The 23964-nt window shown below is 40.7% G+C and overlaps 1 protein-coding gene and 1 long non-coding RNA gene across 3 annotated transcripts in view; one reads left to right on the top strand and one right to left on the bottom strand.

Moving 5' to 3' along the window:
* Positions 1 to 307: 307 nt before the first annotated feature.
* On the top strand, positions 308 to 1772 carry LOC308691937. The gene is made up of 2 exons (XR_014030284.1): positions 308 to 616; positions 1419 to 1772. It is a non-coding gene; the product is annotated as an uncharacterized lncRNA (long non-coding RNA).
* A 6214-nt stretch (positions 1773 to 7986) lies between these two features.
* The window catches only part of rapgef4a (Rap guanine nucleotide exchange factor 4a), a 63289-nt gene continuing 47311 nt past the window's right edge, over positions 7987 to 23964 (bottom strand). For both annotated transcript variants that reach the window (XM_081367860.1, XM_081367861.1), the window contains exons 17-28: positions 23640 to 23670; positions 23473 to 23551; positions 22563 to 22709; positions 18885 to 18982; positions 18659 to 18784; positions 13811 to 13989; positions 10772 to 10862; positions 10610 to 10660; positions 10434 to 10521; positions 9477 to 9541; positions 9337 to 9391; positions 7987 to 9191 (exon numbers count right to left, since the gene is read on the bottom strand). In XM_081367860.1, the coding sequence (XP_081223986.1) occupies positions 9061 to 9191; positions 9337 to 9391; positions 9477 to 9541; positions 10434 to 10521; positions 10610 to 10660; positions 10772 to 10862; positions 13811 to 13989; positions 18659 to 18784; positions 18885 to 18982; positions 22563 to 22709; positions 23473 to 23551; positions 23640 to 23670 (1141 nt within the window). In that variant the 3' untranslated portion in view covers positions 7987 to 9060. The remainder of the gene's footprint in view (positions 9192 to 9336; positions 9392 to 9476; positions 9542 to 10433; positions 10522 to 10609; positions 10661 to 10771; positions 10863 to 13810; positions 13990 to 18658; positions 18785 to 18884; positions 18983 to 22562; positions 22710 to 23472; positions 23552 to 23639; positions 23671 to 23964) is intronic.

Raw genomic sequence — 23964 nt, 5'->3', positions numbered from 1 at the left:
TAACGACGACAACTCCTCTCCCGTGGCATCATGGGATAGTAAAGTGTCCATCGTATGCGCACTTCAGAATCTCGCCGGATGTAGTAGGTCATCCGGGTACTTCTCGCCTACTGTTTTTCGAATTCTATGATTTCGGACATACTACTCTGCTCGCGTACTGTTTTTCGCATACTATATAGTAGGGAAGTATTCGATTTCGGACGCAGCCTCGGGCTGCGTTCGAAACCGCATACTTCCCTACTATTTAGTATGGGAAAAAGAGTAGGCGAGCGAAAAAGTATGTACGAATCCAAAAGAGTAGGCGAGAATTACCTGGGTGACGTACTAATTATCGCGAGATTCGGACTTAAGTGCGTTCGAATATGCCTACTTTCCTACTATATAGTAGGCGAAAACAGTACGTGAAGGAAGCAGTACGTTCGAAACATCAGTATTCATAAAAGAGTAGGCGAGAAGTTCCCGGATGGCTTACTGCTTCCAGCCAGATTTTTGAGTGCTCGACCGATGGATACTCTTCTATCCCAGGAGGCCACGCGAGAGGATACGTCACAAAAAAAAAGAAGAAGGATAGGTCATACTCGAACGTGACGGAAAGGATGACGGACGAGACTCAAATGTGAGTATTACAAATCAAATGATCGCATGTGTTGAACTACTGTACAGTAAACTGTTGAATTGTTTAAGGTGTAAAGACGCTGTATAGGCTATTTGTGATTTTGCTGTAAATCACATTTTATTATGTATAGCTAACAGAGAAGCTCCAGTAAGGACACATACGTCTCCAAAGTGGATTTGCATACATTTTAAACCGTATACATCTTAAATACAATTACTAAATGTCTATTTAATATCTGGCAAGAAACTCTTCTATAAGAATTGCAGATTACTATATGAAATAGGCATCTGAGTGATGTATGTGTGCTATTATGTAGAACAAATCTATAAAGTAACTAAACATAAGTTATCTATTTTATTTGTCCATTAGTTGATAAATTGAGGAACATTTATATTGGATAAAAACTAAAAGTTAAAACAACCTCAACATGTAAATGTAGTGTTGAGCTCATAAATCACAGAGGTAACGTGAGTCTGGTCTGGATGTTAGAGTGGCTCATGAAGCTGAATGCTGCCATCAAAGACTTTGTGACATTACAGAAATGGATAACAACAACTATTTAAATATTAAGTTGTAGTTTATTTTAATTATTGTAATTTCAAACAGAGCTATTACAGCACTTTTCTGATTCTTGAGTTCTGTGCATTTGCTGCACAGCTTTTGTGGTGGAGCAGGACCTGCAAAGAAAGATGATGGCGGCATTTGTGGAAAAAAGCATTTTTGTCTTCTAAATAATACTGAAATCAAATGACATTGTGCTGTTAAAATTACTGCTTTTGTGTTATGTTTGTGCATTTTGTAGGATCTGAAATGTCAGCAGACTGGTGTGAGCACTGAGGACGAAGAGCACAGAGCTGAATCCTGGAGATGGTGCCATGGATGAGACCCTCCATCACTCCACCTGCCCTTATGAGAACCTCCACCTGCCCTCATGAGACCCACCATCACTCCACCTGCCTTTATTGCCTCAGATTGTGAAGCACAACACATCACGCAACAACCTCAGGCACAAGGGAACGGCTCACCTCTGGCGGTCAGCTGATTCATCAGAATAAATCTGCAGAATGGGCACCGCTGTGTTGAGATGGCAGAAGGATGTGGGGTTCAGTGCCTGTAGCCTACATACATGATTGTAATAAAGCTTTGTTTCATGTGTTGACTTGTATATGCATTTGTTTATTGTGTGATGGTGACTTTGATTCATTCTTTTACTAATTTATTAATATTTCTCATTGTTGTCAGTAAATAAAATACAATTAATTAATGCTTTATTTATTGTTTGAAGGAAAATGTAGATGTTCACTATATACACATCTAGAGTGTATTCATGCATAGCTATGTCATATGATATACATTACATTTTGTTTGTTTTATTGAATTATATAATTTACAGTAAAAAGTAATATAATTAATTGATCAGCATTTATCGTTGTTATTATTGTATGTTTTGGGCTGGGAGCAATGCAATTCATTCTGGGGTAATATTAATTTTTAATAATGATACTTATATTTTTCGAGTATAAAATCAACAGTTTTCTCCAAAGGTGAATCTCCCTTTGTGCAGACATTACAAACGCTGAGGAAAACCGTTCTAGGTAGGGCTGTCGAGTAAATGTGAGGTAAATGTATGTATGTATATGTATGTATGTATTTATACATATATATATATATATATATATATATATATATATATATATATATATATATATATATATATATATATATATATCATGGGTTTGCAAACATATTATGAGATTTTATACACAGGAAAAAACCTATAAGGTTGAATATCAATATATATTTTCTTAAATAATTATATAATACATTAAAAAAAAATGCATTTTCTGTTATTTATAGGCCTGAGGGATGAAACGATAGTTAAATTTAACAAGAAAAAGAGGAAAACAAAGCAGTAAGCCACTTTTGCTTATGGATGAAAATGTTTGGATATAAAATAAAGAAATTAACAACATATTCAAGAGATGACAATTTTGGGATTTCGTAATAAAAATAAATATCGTTAAGGATAAAACGGTGGGTCACATTAGTAGGGTTAAATATAAGAACTTAAATCAACCCTAAATGTACTCACAAAATAAATGGGCAGCAGTTTCTTCAAAAAGACCACAAAATGAGAAAGTTTAATCAATATCATGATATTTACAGATAGATGAATTAAACGTGTCGTTCAAATCTTTTAAGTTGTTGCGCGTGTGATAACGCGTCGTAGGTCACATGATATCGTCAACATGGCAGATGTCCGGTTCTCATTCATACTCAACGAGATCTGGCTATAAAGTACCTACTCTTTTAGCGCTCGTTAAGTAAGTACTCATTGAAATTAAGTACCTACTCATTGAGTATGCGGTTTCGAACGCAGCCAATGTTTAATAGGAAGAGAATTGGCACTCTCTGCTTACTTCCGGGTTCTGGATTGGTTGCAGTAACACGTCTCTGTCCATGCGGGGGCGCTCGCGAGCGAGTGCAGAATGAATGGAGGTCTATGGCGAAAAACCCTCAAAACCCACTTTTCTCAGGATATAATTTTTTGTCTAGTAATTTGAATGTTGTATTCGAAAGGAGATGCAAAGACATTACACATTGCTGGGTGTTAGATTTTTTTAGAGTCACTTATTTGGTTTAAAAAGTCTTTTAAAATGTCAATGACGTCAGAATGCTGACGTCATTAGCAGAATGCTAGCGTGTTCTGGGCAACAACAACTCAACCTGTAAGAAATAGAAAAGAAATAAGTACTCGTTCATTAAACTTTCGACCTATAACCAAGGCCGTAACCAGGGTTTGAAAATTAGTGAGGTCCGAGGTGAGGTGCAGAGCCGGATTAAGAATTCAGAGGCCCCTGGGCACAATCAATGTCTTGTAGGCCCCCCCTTAGGCAGGCCTAATGTATAGTTTGTCCAAGGACATTTTAATTTTGCATTAAGAGTTTTAGTTTACTGACTTAAAAGGAACTTTGTTGTACTATGCTGGAGTAAAGTTCATAAATGATAGATCTTTCCCATATAGGATTTTGTAAAACTATGTTGGGTAAACCTCTGTCCCTCTAGGGGGGTTCGGGGGCATGCTCCCCCGCAAGAAAATTTTGTACATTTTAAGGTTAAATGCATCAATCTGGTGCTCTTTGAGAGCTCAAAATTAAGAGCTTCAACGGGCTTCAACCCATGAACTGTGCACAAATAAAAAACATTGACTTGTACCTGGACATTAAAGGGGGCTCAAACATATTTTTTAGTTATGATATGGAGTTTCAGTCTACATTACATTATAACTGGTGTTTTAGTATGCCAAACAATTAGTATAATAATATAATAATGATTTCTATAATTATTCCTATGACATAAAATCCATATAGCCTAATAAATGAAAATGAATATTTCAAAAGTATATTTTACATTACACTATAGGAAAATTACAATACTTTTGTCCTAATGTCTTCACTTGCAAGAAATAAACCCTTTGATCGCGTGAGCAAAGTGCGCACTTTTCTTTAAATCACGCAGCACAAACATAATGCCTATATAGGATACTTAAAGTCTTGTGCTGTTTTATAAAGCACAAAACCATATCACGGTTTCGATATTAGTTCGTTGGCAAAATATAACGCTAGAGACCTTTATGTTAGGCTATACATTTTACATCTCATGTGTATTGGGAAAAGGGAGAAGAGGGAGAAGAGCGAGTTCGGCAAAAGGCGGATTCGAACTCGAGTCGAACGCGTCAAAAGCTACTTAGTTTCAAGCACCTCACGCACGCCCAACGACCCGTGCAACTGTAGCTATTTAGTTGTGGGTGCCTTTTTTGCTAAAAAGACAGGCACTTAGTGCAAATTATACGCGCCATTATCGGAAATGTAAAAGAAAAAAAAGTTTATTGGCACTTTTTGGTCATTTCATGACTTTCAAATTGACATCAACTACGATGCTGTTGCATCATGCTTGTAGTTTCTTTTGCGCTTTATTTATAAATTATAATAAAGTGACATAAAGCGCTCTGCCGCATTTTTTACAGTCTATGCTCACAACACGCTCTCAAGCCCCGTTCACTGATCTACCTTCTCGCAGCGACATAAATTGCAAACACACATATGACGCGGTTTAAACGGCTAATTAATCATTCAGAGAGCTTGAAATTTTATTTTTGAATATAAAAAAATGACCGAGGTCCGGACCTCGGTGACCTCATAGCTGGCTACGGCCATGCCTATAACCCATGTTGAACTTGCAAAACCTACAATAAAATCTGAAATTTCTCAACGGCATTTGGGTGAAAGAGACACATTTAGCCGTTTAGCCCCATTGACTCCCATTCAGTCTGCACTCGCTCGCGATCACCCCCAGTGGAATTCTAATGGAACTGCAACCAAAATCAATACAATGGGGCTGAATCATAGACTGTAAAAAAATATGGACGACGCCCCTTCGCTCTCTTCCATTGGTGAGAACTGAAGCCGCCAGAGTCCCGATATGGCGCTGACATATTGGAACTTGAGTCTGCGCAGTAGCGATTTCGGGACCAGACCTGCGCAGTAGTGAGCAGGAAGTAAAGCCGCGAGATCAACGCTCCGCCCTCACTCTCGCAGAATGCACTCAGGGAGAGTGGATTCTGCACACTTTTTTAAAAATTGATTGCAGTACGACAAGAGGCTTGTTAAAATAAAGCAAATACAATCTCCTCAGTCCTCCGAAGATCCCGAAAAAAATGTCCGTTGGTGCTTCAGTGACTACTTCGCTCGGAGAACCTGTCAATCACAGCTGTCAATCATGACGTTACACCACCGCATCACGTAACTAACTAAAAACCAACTTATTTTGGAAACAGATACTAGAACTTACATCAGCGTGATAAAAACGACAGCAAATGAAAGAAACCACCTTTGGAAAAAAGATATTTGAAGTGTAATTTAATTGTTTAGTTGGTCTCGCGTCCCGTTGAATAACATGGGGAGGCGGGGCTTATGACCTATACTAGGACCAGTCACCGGGGGGCGATCGAGACGTTTTGGCTTCACTTTTCAGGGCTTGTGCGGCACGCTTGGGCTGAATAGGGAGTGCCAAGGCTCTCCGTAGACGGGCTCTGGAGACGGGGAGGTTGCCGCTTGGCAAAAACGCGCCGTTTTTATTTGTCCCTTTAAATGCAAATGAGCTGCTGTGTGTGTGTGTGTGTGTGTGTGTGTGTGTGTGTGTGTGTGTGTGTGTGTGTGTGGTTTACGAGGACTTTTGACCTGAATACGCACCGCATTATGGGGACATTTGGGTTTATGAGGACAGAGGCCATGTCCTCATAAATCCGACAGTGTACATGATCTTCTTGAGGGTCACGTGTGACAATTTTTTCACCTCCTATGCTCTTGGCACAGAGCTCTTCGAAGAAAAATAAGGATGCTGGCTACTGTGCGAAAAAACAAGGCAGAGCTCCCAAGTGCATTGGTGACAAGTGGAAACAGGGCTCCTTTTTCATCTCTGTTCGCGTTCACTGAGACACACACCATCGTGTCCTACTGCCCAAAAAAGAAGAAGAACGTGATTCTTATGAGCACCACACTCAAGGATGCAGCAGTCAGTGAACGTGAGGACAGAAATCCGGAGATGATTTTGGACTAGGCCTACAACGCCACCAAAAGTGGAGTGGACAATCTAGACAAGGTATGTGGTACTTTGTATTTGTTCACTGCTAAAAATAATTGTACAATAATAACTTATATTCTAAGCTAAATGGTAAATTGAACTTGAAATGTATTGGGGAAAAAAGTAAATTGCATTATCAAATAGATGAACAAACATTTACTAAAATGTTGTGCCTGTTCGTGTAATATTACAGATTATTGCAACATAGACTGGCCCACCCATGGCTATCTTCTTCAACATTATTGATGTCTCGGGCGGCCTTGGTCGGTGCGTCCACAGCTGGTCCCTCATCGGCCCGTGCGTCCACAGCTGGTCCCTCAACAACACATCCCTCTGCCAATCGCACAAAAATAAAAGGTGCCTCATCGACGATAGACCAGCAAGGCCGCATGTGCTGGCCAGAGGATGTGAAAACCGTCAGTTTCTGCAAAAATTGCAAACGTCCAGTGTGCAAGAGACACTCTGTCACTATCTGTTGCATCTGCAGCAATGTGTAAAATAATTAGGCTAGAGTTTGAATGTTAATAGTTAAAATTATATTTATTTATGGGTATTTCGTATCTCAATTTATTGATGAATTTACTGTTTGATAATTATTGTTTGCTCTTATTTTAGTATATTATGAGTTCCTGATATCTGAACGCAGCACATGCGTTCTGGCGCAATATGGCTGCCGTCGCATCATCCAAGTGGATGCTGCACATTGGTGGTGGTTGAGGAGATTCCCCCATCTATGTAAAGCGCTTTGAGGTCTCAGAAAAAGCGCTATATAAATGTAACGAATTAATTAATTAATCTGTTGCATATGCAACAATAAATAAAATAATTACAGTTTGATAATGATTGTTTGCTGTTATGTTATTTTATTATGTTTTTGCTGTTAGATCATAATTGCTGTTCCCTTCTGAAGTTTTTTATTACCATTTATAGAATTAGAATGAATAAAATACCAATTAATTGCAAAATGTCTGTATAAAGTGTTTTGAATTATCACTATCCATCCCTTATTTTGTTAGATTTTTTTAATTATCAAATACTGAGTAGCAAAAATGTTTGCAATGTGTTCCTTTTCTAACCAAATGTTATTGTTTGATTGTAATCATAATGCAAAACTTGATACTTATCTTAAAAAGTACTTCAGTACTTATCTTAAAAAGATACTTATCAAAAATCAAAAAGTAGTCTTTTAGAATATCGTCTCGGTTACCAATGTAACCCTCATTCCCTGAAGGAGGGAACGGAGACTTAGTCGATCGTACCGACTGATGGGATCACGCCAGGCAGCCATCAGTCGGTACGATCGACTAAGTCGAACGTTACCCGACTGAAAGGGAACTAAATATATATCTAAATAAAAAAACTAATGAGATAGAGAAATCATGTCTAAAAAAACAATGGGAATCAAAAAGCCTCTCTATGTATTGATATAGGGAGCTGTAGTATAGCCTACAGGCAGTTACAGGACATTCCACACATTCATATTTTTTAAAGCCACTGGATGGCGCTTTTCTCACTTGAAAATTATTTTTTTAAAGGCCTGCCAGCCTAAGGCACACCTGTGCAATAACATACTGTCTAATCAGCATCTTGATATGCCACACCTGTGAGGTGGATGGATTATCTCGGCAGAGGATATGTTTTTCAGATTTGTTCAGTGTATGACCTGAAAAAAATTGAAAAGAATTGTGAAAATACACAATTCTGAATGAAAAAAGACTGACATGTCAGTAAATATGCATCTTATGGCAGTTTTATTTACACAATACACACAAAGGTACAAGATTTGCTGACAACCCACCAATAGGCTTTCGAAATGTGCTCACATGTGTTCTCAATTCACCATTTAGTTTTTTTTTACTTCATGCTTAAGTTCATATAAATATCTTTTATCTTTACATCCAGCCCCAAACTTCCATAAATCAACATTAAAAAATAAAAATCCCATTTAGAAATGAAATTCAAAATGCTTTGTGATGATTGATGTACACTACCGTTCAAAGGGTTGGGGTTAATGTGTCTGAAAGAAGTCTCTTCTGCTCACCAATACTGCATTTATTGGACTAAAAATACAGTAAAAACAGTAATATACTTTTGCATTTAAGAGAACGGTTTTCGATTTGAATATGTTTTAAAATGTACTTTATTCCTGTGATCAAAGCTGAATTTTCAGCATCATTGGTCCAGTCTTCAGTGTCACATGATCCTTCAGAAATCATTCTGATATGCTGATTTGATGCTCAAGAAACATTTCTGATTATTATTGTTCAGCTTCACATTTCTGAGAAAACCATGATGGATTTTCTTCAGGATTCTTTGATGAATGGAAAGTTCAAAACAGATTTTTCTTTACTGTATTTACTGTCACTTTGATCAATTTAATGCATCCTTCCTGAATAAACACATTCATTTCTTTAAAAAAAAAGATTCTTAACTCAATTTTTTTTAATCAACATGCCCAGAATCTCATTCAAAGCATAAAAAAAGTCTCAAAAAAGTTGCCACAGAACATACGCTTTGGAAGAAACTTCATTTTCAATCGATTCCAAACTGTAAAACGCCATGTGTCAAACACAATCTGAAAATAAGAGGCGACATCTGATCTGTGGCAGAATATAACAAAGGTCATAAACCGAGGTCCAAACGTCCTGCAGCCGAACACCGAAACGAAGCCACGCTTTCACACAACCAGCCAGAGAATGGAAAGCCCTTGAGCCGAGACATGTTTGACTGGATATACGCTGATATACGCTCATATACAGCTATAGCTTATTTACTGGCAGAGGTAAAGCAGCACTGAAGCATCAGGACCGGCGCGGCTCGATCCGGTGGGACAGCTGGGATAGCGTGCGCTGGTTGTCAATCACACCAATGTGTCGCACATAGCCACGCACATCCTGATGGCTTTTACCTGTCACCTGTGGCGCTTCTTGATCTATAGATACCAAAGAGAGAGAGAGAGAGAGAGAGAGAGAGAGAGAGAGAGAGAGAGAGAGAGAGAGAGAGAGAGAGAGAGAAATGCATCAGAATCAGCTGAACTGAAACATGATTCTGATATGAAGTTCACACTGTTGTCTTACTGAATGGCTGACTTCGGCAGTATCTCATGATTCGGACTGTGTTAGCAATCATTCTCTGGAAAACACACACAGAAACATTCAGGACGTCTCATTTAAAACTGTCTCTGAGATGGAGAGATAGATTCCTTTGCGAGACTCACCATTTTCTCAAAGTTGACCAATCTGTCGGTAAATGTCTTGTTGCCCTCGTGTGTGAAAGTCATATCTGAAAGAGAAATAACGCAGATGTTCGACATTTTAAGCACTGATAAAATTTGCATCTTTTCTGGGTCATAATGAAACTATACAGTGCTTGGAAACATTCTGTTGTTTGCTTTGTGGATTTCGTTGAAATATTGCAGTTACTGTAGGCTCTCATTGCTTTGTACTGCATGAATAATGAATGAATATATATATCCCAATGTACAGCATGGAAGAAGTGCAGGAGTGCGAAGTTAATGTCTGAACACATTTATAGCCTTTTCATTGATTAAGAATGATTTTTAATAATAACAAATAACACATTTTTTAAATCAAAATAATAATTATTGTTATAATAATTATTATAGTCATAATAGTTATATAAATTAAATGATATATGTGAGATAAATGTAAGATTTATTATATATAATGTTTAATTATATATCTGAATAATAATTCAAATAAACATAACAAATAGATGAGTGAAATTTTTTCATTAAATGATCTAAAAATATTTAACCATAAATATTAACACCAGTTTTAGATCAATTATAAAAGGGTATATATATATATATATATATATATATATATATATATATATATATATATATATCTACAGGTGTGTGCTGTATTCATTTATTAATGGATTAATTAGAAATGTGGAAAATGCCACTAAATCATGTAAATCATAAGAAAATGTGTTACATGCTTTAATAATTAATTTTAAAAGAAATGTAAACACATATATTATGCCTCTGGATGAATTTCTTCATGAAACATTTAAAATATAGAGTTTCATAGTCTATTTAATTTTTCATAGCTGTGCTGACTTTACTATTATTCAAACGTGTTGAAAATGCCACTAATAAAGAACATGTACATTTTGTTGGTGTTTGTGATTCCAGTGTAAAGTTCACCTTTGATTAATAAAGGCATGAAAGGGATGATCGGCGGCTCTAACTTGGCCATTGTAAGTCGATACGCTCTGTGATTTCTGGAGGGATCCTGCAATGAGAAAAACAACGTTCTCTTTAAGTATCTTTAACATTGGGTTAAATGCTTAGCTTACCAGAGGCTGCCATGTTGAACTCACCATCAGGTTTTCAAACTCTCCATAAAACTTCTTGAACTTGCTGGGCAGTTTCTGTGAGAGAGCAGACTCTTATTCTGTGAGAGCTGAATCAGTGTTAAACATGCCGTGTCTGTTATGTGTGTGTATGCTGAAGTTGTGTGCATGTGTGTAGTGAATGCTCACCTCCCATGTCTGACTGAGTCGACAGACTGCAGGGTTTCCCAGTCCCATGATAATGGCAAAGAAGGAGTTCAGATTCTTAAACTCTTTACAGCTTAAAAAGAGCAAACACACAGAATTTAGAAAAGTGCAGTCTGAACACCATAATATCTGTGCTGATTAATCCTTACACACACGAATGCTTCGCCAATCATTACATATTCAGGTCTTTAGCGACACGGATCTATATTAACATGGACGGATCTCTAACTGTCACAATAGTATTACAACTTTCCTGATATTTTAATAACAATTACAATAGAATTAAAAAAAAAGAATTATATAGATATGTTACATTTTTGGAACTTGGAATGGTTCACTTTGAGCGGATGCTTTTTACAATCATCACTGTCCTCGTCAGAGCTCATTTCCCAGTAGGCTACATTCAGCATCTGGTTCATATTCGCCATCTCAACAATAATAATGTGTCCAGTATCTGTAAAACTGCATTTTTCCATCTTAAAAATCTAAATTACGCCATATGCTCTCATTGACAAATGCGGAACAGTTAGTTCATGCGTTCATGACCTCAAGGCTAGATTATTGTAATGCTCTACTGGGTGGTTGCCCTGCACGCTTAATAAACAAACTACAGCTGGTTCAAAACGCAGCAGCTCGAGTTCTTACCAGAACCAGGAAGTATGACCATATTAGCCCGGTTCTGTCAAAACTGCACTGGCTCCCTATTAAACATCGTATAAATTTTAAAATATTGCTGATCACTTACAAAGCACTGAATGGTTTAGCTCCGCAGTACTTGAGCGAGCTCTTAAAGCATTTTAGTCCTTCACGTCTATTGCAATCTCAAAATTCTGACCAGTTGATAATACCTAGAATATCAAAATTGACTGCTGGCAGTAGATCCTTCTCCTATTTAGCACCAAAACTCTGGAACAGACTTCCTACCATTGTCCGGGAAGCAGACACACTCTGTCAGTTCAAAGCTAGACTAAAAACACATCTCTTTGACCTAGCTTTCACATAATACATTATAGACTTCTATAATTCAATGTTAGGCTGCATAGATTAGGCCAGCTGGAACCGGGAACACTTCCCATAAATCCTGATGTACTCGTTACATCATGAGAAGAATGGCATCTACGCTAATTTTAGTGTCTTTGTTTATCCCGAGGTTTTCCCGCAGCCTGCCGGATCCAGGCCGTATCCAGATCTGACGAAGGACCTTCGCCTGGACCGATGACAACACAGTGCTGAAGTGCCAACTAGTCTCTCCCTATGGAGGATACCTTTACCACTCTACAGATAAAGCGTTGTCGGGAAACTCAATTCGCGTATCTACCCCGAATTGATAAAATAAAATAAAATTCTGTATAAAAAATTATAAGGAAACGCCAGTACTTTGTTTAGGCTTGGTTTGTAGGGAATTCCAAACCTGCGTACATATATTCAAACGCACATAACTATAGAACCAATTCTTAATGCGCATGTGACCGCCATCAGCATTTCTCACAGGTTCGCGTTTAAAGTCTGTGTAGAGAGAATGGTGTCGTCTTAGCGGCCCCTAATTTAATAACAAATGATCGTTGCAACGGAAGCGAATCAATCATAACTAACCTTAGCTGGAAAATAACTTTATTAAAGAACCGCTATAAAGCCAAAACAATCTCTGTTACCATAAATTATACGCTTATCTCTGTAAAGCTGCTTTGAAACAATCTACATTGTTAAAAGCGCTATATAAATGAAGATGACTTGACTTGACTTGACTTGACTTGACTATTCTCAAAACATCGTTTTCAACATTAGATGAACGATCGTTTTTACTGAGTCATCAGAGATTGGATTTTTGTAGCGCAGAAAAAAATAATACTTACACTTCTACATTCAGCGGGTTGTGGAAGCTTGTTTCCACCACAGAATAAAAAATAAAAAGGTAATTGCGACTTTTTATCTCAGAATTACGTTATATAAAGTCGCTATTGTGTGTTATAGAAGTGAACTCGCAATCCTGAATTTATAACACACAATTGCAACTATTCTGAGAAAAGATGTCAGAATTGCGAAATATAAACTTGGAATTGCGAGAAAAAAGTCAGAATTGTGAGTTTATATCTCACAATTCTGACTTTATAACACACAATTGCGACTTTATAGCTCACAATTCTGAGATCAGCATGAGATCTGAAGTCAGCATTGCGAGATGTAAACTGTAAAAAGTCGCAATTATCATTTACATTTTTTTATTCTGTGGAGGAAACAAGCTTCCACAGCGGGTCGCTAGCAACCCTACAAACTGTCATTCTTTTGTAATTTATTTTTTTCTTGTTATATTGTTTATAATGAATAGTTCCAGAAATACTAAGAAGGTTGATGTTTAACTTTAAAAAATGAGGGGGAGAGTAGTGAATGACCGGGGCAAAAATGACCCGAGGTCTGCGTTTTCAGGGTTAATACACATCACACACTCTCTACTGTGACACACAACTTAAAACTATATTTAAAAAAAAAAGATAATATAATATTATTGAAGTAAAAGTCCACTTAAGTGTACTTGAAGTACACTTTCATGACTGTTTCTTAACACACTTAAAACTTTTACTTTTAAAAGGTGCCGTTTGTAATAATGTCAAATTACAAATTTTACTTTAAAGTAAATTTTTAATGATTATGTTTTAATAAAATTTAAGTACACTTATTTTCAGTTGTGAGTTCATCACTACAAATGCCTGATTACAAATATATTTAAATATATGACAAGTTTTACTAGAAATTTAGTTAGTTTATTCTAGTTAACCATAAACACTTATCAGTTTTTTTTTTGCAATACACTTTAACCATAATTTAAGTAATTATGAAATTACAAGATGCACATCCTATACTTAAGTCAAGTGGGTCAAAAAAGTTCAACTAACGTCATTATATGTCAATTTTAACTTTTAACATTGCAATTCATTGTCCAAAATTATTACATTAACTCTGCAGAATAAAATGATTCATCACACACATTAACGTCACATGTTAGTAAAAACCTCAGAGACTCACTGTGCTGCGATCTTGATGAACTTCTTGAGCAGTTGTACACGTTTGCTGAGCGTGGGACACAAGCAAACCTCTGTGACCACCCAGAGCTGCACCTCATTGAACCTCCGCAGGAACAGATCCAGGTTAGCCGTCGTCTTCTTGAAATGCGGACGGCCAAACGTGTGGTAGATCAGCTCATGCTAAAACACACATGCATACACATTTACTAAAACTGACAAGCAGTTTAGACCTGGTGGTTAATAAATGTAGGTAACACTTTATTTACAGTGTGTTTGTTACACGTTGCATGTAGTTACTATAGTAATAACTATAAATTATGCATAATTTGTCACATGCCTGTCCTGTCTTGTTATGCACATGGGTGTTTTGTTATGTTGGGCCATGTGCTCGTGTCTATTGTCTAGCCCCTCCCATCTTGTTATCTGATTATTGGTTTATTTATCCCACCTGTTTGTCTCGTTACCCTCCTTTGTTTGTTCCCCTATTTAGCCTCCTTGTGTTTGTAGTCTTGTGCTGGTTCGTTGTCTGAAGTTACCTGTTCCTGATGTTACCTTCCCGCTGGTTATCTGTATCTGGAGTTTTGTTCTTTGTTTGTCAGTTGTCATTAAATCACCCCTGCATTTGAATCCTCGTCTCACGTACTGTTTCATGACAGAACGAACCAGCCAAAGTATGTGGATTCAGCGGGGTGAGTTTTTTCCTGATGAGGATAAGGGATCTTCAATTTCCTTGTTGGAGTATTTCGCAAGATGTGCTCAAAGGACTATGGAGGAGGAGAGGATCCTGGCAGAGGACGGTCCGCAGAGGGGCAAGCTTTCACCGCTGGTCCCGAAACGGAGGAAAGGAGGGAAGAACCCCTCCGTCCCAGTTCCGGTGGTCCCAGTTCCGGTGGTCCCAGTTCCGGTGGTCCCAGTTCCGGTTGTCCCGAAACGGAGGAGGAGGGGAAGGAAGACTTCCTCCATGCCAGTTCCGGTGGTCCCAGTTCCGGTGGTCCCAGTTCCGGTGATCCCGAGTCCGGTGGTCCCGAGTCCGGTGGTCCCGAGTCCGGTGGTCCCAGTTCCGGTGGTCCCAGTTCCGGTGGTCCCGAGTCCGGTGGTCCCAGTTCCGGTGGTCCCGAGTCCGGTGGTCCCAGTTTCGGTGGTCCCAGTCTCGGAGGTCCCTGTGCAGTCTGAGATAGACAGAGCAGCTGAGACTCTGTTGGATTACTTCGAGAGACTTTACAAGATCCTAGAGTGTCCCAGAACTGTTCACGTCACATCTGTCGATCCAGAGACTGTCCACGTCACGTCTGCCCAGTCAGAGATTATTCACGTCACGCCTGCCCAGCCAGAGACTGTTCACGTCGCGTCTGCCCAGACAGAGACTGTTCACGTCACGCCTGCCGAGTCTGGGTCTTCGGACAAGATGGCTGCCGCCGAGAGCGTTCACGTTATGTTCGCCGAGCCTGTGTCCCCTGACGAGAGGGCCGCAGTCGAGCCGGTGGTGTCTGTTCCTGAGCCTGAGCCGGTGGTGTCTGTTCCTGAGCCTGAGCCGGTGGTGTCTGTTCCTGAGCCGGAGCCGGTGGTGTCTGTTCCTGAGCCGGAGCCGGTGGTGTCTGTTCCTGAGCCGGAGCCGGTGGTGTCTGTTCCTGAGCCGGTGGTGTCTGTTCCTGAGCCGGAGCCGGTGGTGTCTGTTCCTGAGCCGGAGCCGGTGGTGTCTGTTCCTGAGCCGGAGCCGGTGGTGTCTGTTCCTGAGCCGGAGCCGGTGGTGTCTGTTCCTGAGCCGGAGCCGGTGGTGTCTGTTCCTGAGCCGGAGCCGGTGGTGTCTGTTCCTGAGCCGGAGCCGGTGGTGTCTGTTCCTGAGCCGGAGCCGGTGGTGTCTGTTCCTGAGCCGGAGCCGGTGGTGTCTGTTCCTGAGCCGGAGCCGGTGGTGTCTGTTCCTGAGCCGGAGCCGGTGTCTGTTCCTGAGCCGGAGCCGGTGTCTGTTCCTGAGCCGGAGCCAGTGTCTGTGTCTGTTCCAGTTCCAGTTCCTGAGCCTGTGGTGTCTGTTCCTGAGCCCTCAGTGACCGCGACACTGGCCATTATGGCCACAGCCATGTGGTGTGTGTGGGCTACGCACACACTTGGGCCGGTGGTGTCTGTTCCTGGGCCGGTGGTGTCTGTTCCTGGGCCGGTGGTGTCTGTTCCTGGGCCGGTGGTGTCTGTTCCTGGGCCGGTGGTGTCTGTTCCTGGGCCGGTGGTGTCTGTTCCTGGGCCGGTGGTGCCAGTTCCAGTGCCTGAGTCGGTGGTTCCAGTGCCTGAGTCGGTGGTGCCAGTTCCAGTGCCTGAGTCGGTGGTGCCAGTTCCAGTGCCTGAGCCGTTGGTGTCTGTTCCAGTTCCTGCGCCGTGGCCACCCGAGGGGTCTTGGCCGCCCGATGGACTGTTGTCGCCGCCCTGGCCGCCCGAGGGAAAGTCTCTGCCCTGGCCACCCGATGGACTGTTGTCTCTGCCCTGGCCGCCCGAGGGAAAGTCTCCGCCCTGGCCGCCCGATGGACTGTTGTCTCCGCCCTGGCCGCCCGAGGGAAAGTCTCCGCCCTGGCCGCCCGAGGGGTCGTCTCCGCCCTGGCCGCCCGAGGGAAAGTCTCCGCCCTGGCCGCCCGAGGGAAAGTCTCCGCCCTGGCCGCCCGATGGACTGTTGTCTCCGCCCTGGCCGCCCGAGGGAAAGTCTCCGCCCTGGCCGCCCGAGGGGTCGTCTCCGCCCTGGCCGCCAGATGGACTGTCGTCTCCGCCCTGGCCGCCAGACGGACTGTCGTCTCCGCCCTGGACTCCCGAACATTGTGTGCTTCCCTGGCTTTCTGAACTGTCCATTCCCCTCGTCCCGCCCTGGTCTGTCCCTCCCGTCCCGCCCTGGTCTGTCCCTCCCGTCCCGCCCTGGTCTGTCCCTCCCGTCCCGCCCTGGTCTAATGGAGCGTCTGGTAGCCGCTCCGTAGGGAGGGGGTAATGTCACATGCCTGTCCTGTCTTGTTATGCACATGGGTGTTTTGTTATGTTGGGCCATGTGCTCGTGTCTATTGTCTAGCCCCTCCCATCTTGTTATCTGATTATTGGTTTATTTATCCCACCTGTTTGTCTCGTTACCCTCCTTTGTTTGTTCCCCTATTTAGCCTCCTTGTGTTTGTAGTCTTGTGCTGGTTCGTTGTCTGAAGTTACCTGTTCCTGATGTTACCTTCCCGCTGGTTATCTGTATCTGGAGTTTTGTTCTTTGTTTGTCAGTTGTCATTAAATCACCCCTGCATTTGAATCCTCGTCTCACGTACTGTTTCATGACATAATTACATGCAACTGAGCCTGAACCAAACCCTAATCCTATAGTATAAGTAGTAACTAATATTACTCAGTACTTACAGTAAATGTATAATTACACTGTAACAATGACACCTTAAAATAAAGTGTAACCTTCTTTTGAGAAGAGTACTTAAAGTGTGCTGAAAATCAAGTTTTTAATGTTGAATATATCTAAGTGGTGTTTTTAATATGCTTTAAGATAAGCCATGTGTAAATTCATAAGTCGACACTGCTGAGTATTTTCTCCTTAAAACTGCAGTGAACCAAAAACACGGTTTGAAATCGCTGGTGTTTCCGACGTCACAAACTACCTTGTAACCAATCAGATCAACGTGTGGATCTCTGAGCTGCTGTGAGTGAGTGGAGGCGGGGCTCATTTGCATATTCATAGAACCGCGTATACTAAATGAGGCAAGGGTGTCGAATTACATTCAAGCTATTTTAAGGCAAGAAGATTTTTTTTCAAGGAAAAAACGTTAAAATATGTAATTTTGGTGATCAAATATGAGTTTTAAGAGATAAAATTATTGACTACAGGGGGACTTTAAGGAAATTATATACTTTTCCTTATTTTTTTAAAGAATATATGCAATTAGCTGAACTTTAGAGAAGGACGTAAGTGGACATTTATATGTAATATGATAATTACCGTACTTCTATTGTCTTTGAAATATGGTTAAAGTTTACTGCTAAATGTACTGACAAGCATTTATGATAAACTAAAATATACTTTAATGTAATTTCTATTGAAAAGTGTAAGTTATGTATTTAAATATGTTTGCAATTACACAGTGAAGCTGCAATTAATTATCATGATTCAAAAATACAGTAACACTTAAGGTATTATTGTTACGGTGTATTTATATATTTGAATACTGAGTTATAATAATTAACTACATGTTCTTACAATAGGGTTAGGGTAGGATTGGGGTTTGTTTGAGGGTTAGTTACATGTAATTATGCACGATTTACTGTTATTACTGTGGTAAGTACATGTAACATGAAACAAAGACACTTAATTAAAGTGTTACCAAGAAAAACTTAACATTACACATTATTAATCTGACATTATTACAATTGGTAATTTGACATGGTTGCAAAGTGCACTTTTTAAAAGTGTGTCAAGAAACAGTCATTAAAGTGTCCACTCTTTAAGTACATTTAAAAGTTTTATTTTATTAATATAATACTATCATCTTTTTCACAAGTGTATGTATGTGCATTGATTAATGTTTAACTGTGAATGAAAGCCTAAATTAAATCTGTTTATCATATAAAGCGATCATGTCTGTTCAGCAGATTCATACAGATTACTTCTACAATCTCTTTATGAACTTTTTAAAGCATCAGACTTTTGGTGGAAAGAACAGAAATCTCTCAGGTTTCATTAAAAATATCTTAATTTGTGTTTCAGAGATAAATGCAAGTCTCATGGGGTTGGAAAGACATGAGGGTGAGAAAATGATGACAGAATTCTCATTTTTGGGTGAACTAACCCTTTAAGTGAGAGGAATGTTAAAACAGCAGCAGAACTGTGTGTATGTACCTCATGTACGCAGTCGAAGAGCTCCCAGTCATAGAGAGTCATGTGATGAGCCAGATCTTTAGAGCTCATGAGCTCAAACGTGGACATGGACCCCGCAGACGGGCCCTCCTGCTCCGGGAGTGGAGTCTGCACAAACAGTCAATCCATTGATCAGTTCATCAGCCAATGCATGTGTGTTTACAGCAGATGTGTGTTTTAAATGCAGTCTCCAGGGGCTCTCACACACCAAAGTGTCGATCTGGTCCCTCGAGCAGACAAACAAACGGCCATTAATACTCAGAGATGAGAAGATGGACACATCAGATGGCTTTAAAAGCTCTTTATCTGAAAAACACAAATATACAGTCATCAGTCAGTGTCACAGAGTAATCTACAGTTAAAGTTGGTGCTTTTCAAGAATGTGGGAGCACAGATGTCAGTTATCAACTGCTTCTCAAATGACTAAACAGTGAAGTTATACTTAATTAAAAAAAAAACATAAGTGAAGCTTTTTTGCAATATTTATATTCCAAAAGTTTAGGAAACTTAAAGGAACACGCCGACTTTTTGGGACTTTAGCTTATTCACCGTATCCCCCAGAGTCAGATAAGTCCATACATACCCTTCTCATCTCCGTGCGTGCTGTAACTCTGTCTGACGCACCCACCGCTAGCCTAGCTTAGCACAAAGACTGGAGGTAAATGGCTCCAGCTAGCATACTGCTCCCAATAAGTGACAAAATAACGTGACAAAATTTACATGTTGTGATTTGTATAGCGTGTACAAATAACAAAGTCACATGAGACACAGCCGTCTTCTAACCGTATACATACTGGGAACTATATTCTCAGAAGGCGAAGCACTGCTACTTCAGTGGAGTGATTTGCAACTCTGAGCGAACTCTGCTCCTCACCACGGGGCTTTTCAGGTGAGATGTCGAGATGTCGTTCTCTCCCACATGAAAGAGTTGGGGTTATGGGTAAACGCCAAAAAGAGTGTGCTTTCTCTGCTACAGAGGACCACTTTTCTAGTCGTGGTGTCTATCCTTTTTTAGCTGTGAAAAGAATAAAGCTAGGCCAGTCACTCACTGTCAAACAGTTTCAGAGGCTGTTGGGTCTGATGGCAGCAGCGTCCAACGGGATACCTTTTGGACTGTTGTACATGAGACCCCTGCAGTGGTGGCTCAGGACCAAAGGGTTTTCCCCGAGGGGCAACCCCTTTCGCATGATCAGGGTTATGCAGCGATGCTTACGTGCCCTGGTTATGTGGAAGAAACCTTGGTTCCTGAACCAGGGTCCCGTGATGTTAACGAAGATGCCTCTCTTACGGGCTGGGGAGCGATTGTAGAAGGACACTCGACTCGGGGTCTGTGGAGGGACCACCATCTCTCATGGCACATCAACCGTCTGGAGATGTTGGCTGTTTTTCTTGCTCTAAAGAATTTTCTCTCAGATCTCAGGGGCCATCATGTACATTGTCATTGATCATGTGTGTTCAACTCTTAAATACGATCTTACCGACATGACTTGGATGCACCATACTTCACAAAGACAAAGGCTGCATCAGAAAGCTTAAAAACGCTGTCTCCAAAGCCAGCTATGTCCAAGCTACACCCGAAATTCAATGGTCGTGTCATATCCGGTCTCCTGAGATACCTTTATCTGATCGATTTTTTAAACAATATAGATGTTTCCTTCATCCCCAGGTCCATCTTGGCATGAGATTCCCTGTCCCTGTCACCGAGTCCACCTCAGCCCTCTGACTCTTCAGTTCTGCCTTGGTCCATCATCCCACCAGCTCCACCGACTCCCTCGTTCCACCAGCTCCACCGACTCCCTCGTTCCTCCGTCTTCGCCTTGGTCAGGAATCACCTTGGTTCAGCTAAAGGATTCCTGGCTGCGCCTCTGCCTTCCATCCTTTCGGCTCCACCAGGCGTCGTCGTCGTCCCTCCGGCTCCGCCTTTGGCTTCGGTCGCTCCGGCTTCACTGCGGCCCCACCCCCCCCTCGCTCCCATGAGCCCTCAGCTCCACCTTGGCCCTCCGGACCTGCGGTGTCACCCTGGATCTGTGTCTCCTCGGCTCAGTCTGGGTCTCCACCGCGGCTCCTCCCTCCTGCGGCTACGCCATGGAACATCATGCTGGCTGTGGCCTGGATTCCTGTGTGTGTGTGTGTGTGTGTGTGTGTGTGTGTGTGTGTGTGTGTGTTTACCTACTCAACTATATTTTGGGGACAAATTTGTACCCAGAGGTGACCAAAACATGACAAAATCTCCAAAAACCTCCCATTAGGGATGTCCTCATTTGTAATTCTGGTATAAAAAACATTGTAATTTAAGGTTTTTAAAAATGTAATGTAATGGCTTTTTTTTTTTTATAAAATGCGTGATGGGTAGGTTTAGGGGTAGGGTAGGTGAAAATATACAGTTTGTACAGTATAAAAACCATTATGTCTATGAAATGTCTCCATTTAGATAGCTAGGTAAACGTGTGTGTGTGTGTGTGTGTGTGTGTGTGTGTGTGTGTGGTGTGTGTGGTGTGTGTGTGTGTGTGTGTTTCAGGTATGACTTACGTCATGAAGACAAAATGTCCAAATGAACATGGACATATTCGAAATCCTTGTGGGGACACTTTTTGGTCACCGTGAGGAAAACAGATTATAAATCATATCAAGTGATGTTTTTTGGAAATGTAAAAATGCAGAAAGTTCTATTCATTTTTTACATTATAAAAAGCATTATGTCTATGGAATGTCCCCATAAACATGAAAACCCAAAATCTATGTGTGTGTTTGTGTGTGTGTGTGGGGGGGGGGGGTATGTACAATTTTTTTTTACAAACTTTCGTTTGTAAAACCATCCATGTTTCAGTATTGTAATAACTCTGAAACCTTTTCACATCTGTCTGCTAATACACCAGATGTTGTGATTAACGAGGAGATCAGTGAGGTGTTCGTTTTGGAGGTTGCATGTACCTTTGACTCTAGTATGGAGGAAGCTTTTATGACTAAGGTCATTAAATACCAACCACTCCAAAATACCATCTCAGAGTTAGGTTATCGGAGCCATTACTTGTGTTCATATTTGGCAGCTTAGGACACACACACAGACTGGTTGTAAGAGGGCTTCATCAACTTGGGATGCCCAAAAAGAACTGTGCTCTGTCTGCTATTATAGGCAGCCGCCATATATGGTGGAGACGGTGTTACTTGTACCCATAACAACTGAGTGACATGCTTAATATTGTAAAGATATATGCCATTGTATGCCACTGGGCCATGATTTTGTACATGTATTTGACTGCATCTATAGCATTTATGTCCCTGTAAATCATTTATTTTAAGTGGACTTAAATAAATTGTTAAAATGTGTCCTATTTGTTTTTAAAACAGAATGCCCCTTCCTTGCTATATTTTATCCAACACAGTGACACTATCAGTATGGCTTGAGTGTCCAAATACTTGCTACTGTGTGTGGCCGCAGAAGGTCAGCACTAGGTCATGGTGTATCAGACAGAACTGGCAGTGAGAAAGGAACATCTGTCTCACAAACACACACACGCACACGCACACACGCACACGCACACGCACACACACACACACACACACACACACACACACACACACACACACACACACACACACACACACACACACACACACACACACACACCAATAGACAGTAGCAGCACTGGGATGCAGAATTTGAAATGCTACAGCAAGATAGCAAAGAGCTCATATTGTCAGCCAGAGGTCAAAGAGATAAGAGTCAGTACAACAGCACACTCTGCAAACATGGCATTAATAAACCTGCAATTAATCAAACACAAATGAAAATAGAGGAAATGGCTGTCAATACAGCGATAAGCATGGAAAAAATGGTTAGTCAGTGAGTGTGTGTGTGTGTGTGTGTGTGTGTGTGTGTGTTCACCTCCAGCAGAGTTGAGGTGGATGAGAAGAAGATCATCTCCTGACCCCAGCTTATCGGTAACCGCGGAGATGACCTCTCTGACAGACGCAGCGACAGGCACTCTGATAGTGGAGTAGGTGTGATCACTGCAGTAAACCTTAAAGAGGACTACACCAACAACACACAGCTTTTAAAACACTGGTGAATCACATTTTTAAATAATAAAATAGCTTTAATTAAAGATGCATGGTTTTGACTTCACATTTGTTCAATACTGTGGACTTTTGCTTAATTTTTGCAGAAGTGAAACAACATCAACTGATAATTTTCCTTTTTGAAACTTTGTGTGACCCCTCCGGTCTATTTTTAGTTATTTAACTTTTGACTCTTCTGTTCTAAGACTGATCTCTCTCTATCTTTTCTGATCTCCCTCTAAATGAATGAATGATTGAATAAATGAATGAATAAATAAATACCTTTTACGTAAGCTAAACCCCTATGATCTCTTTATACTTATCATATGTGTCATAATCTTAAGACCCGTTCACACCAAGGACGATAACTAAAATTCTAACGATATAGTTATAAAAATCATTCTAAATATGAAAGAACAGCAGAGCTCACACCACAACTATAACGATAACGGCAGAGAGGAACAATCTAGTTTGAATCACTTTCAGAACAATTTTTTCCCAGCTGATAAATGAAAAACATTGGCATCCAATCAGAATCCATCCTGCTTTATAGAGCTCGAGCATTTAAAGCGACAGATGATAAAACTGCAGCACTCATTTTAAATAAACCGAACGATATTGTGCATTGGTGTGAACACTAATACATCGTTATAGGTATCGTTCTTGGTGTGAACAGGTCTTCAGTCATACTCATGTTCTGATGCAACATCTGAACTGAAGAGCAGATCTGGACTCACTCTCGTCTGTGCTTTTGATTGGCTGTCTCTTCTGCAGTCTGTCGTTCCCGGTGCTGAACTGACGCAGAAGGACTTTGTGCTGCAATGAGAGCGCACTGTCACATGACACTTCTTCAGCATTGAAGGAAATACTGCAGAAACTGTGTTTGTTTTTATTTTCCCCTCACCTTTTTCTGGGAGGGCCGGCCATCTTCGGAGCTGCGAAAAAATGTTCTGAGAGTTATGAATATGAAGGTTTCTGCGAACTAAATCTGTTAACCTTATGAAGCACACTGTACTTTGTATACTGTACTTCATACTTTTATTTCAGGAAGTTACATGCATTTAGTATAATTTTCAACAGGTCCACCTTCAGGTTGTGGTTCACGTGTCTTTTTGATGTGACATTTTTAACATAAGAATAACTTTTATATTGTTAGTAATACATCAAGATGAACACTTACTTACAGCAAATATGATCCATCAGGCTTTTGAGGAAGGTTTATTTGTTAA

The sequence above is a fragment of the Scardinius erythrophthalmus genome (assembly GCF_964197995.2).
Source record: "Scardinius erythrophthalmus genome assembly, chromosome: 6".
NCBI lineage: Eukaryota > Metazoa > Chordata > Actinopteri > Cypriniformes > Leuciscidae > Scardinius > Scardinius erythrophthalmus.
Note: the sequence above shows the minus strand (reverse complement) of the source record. Positions and strands in the feature narration are given on the sequence as shown.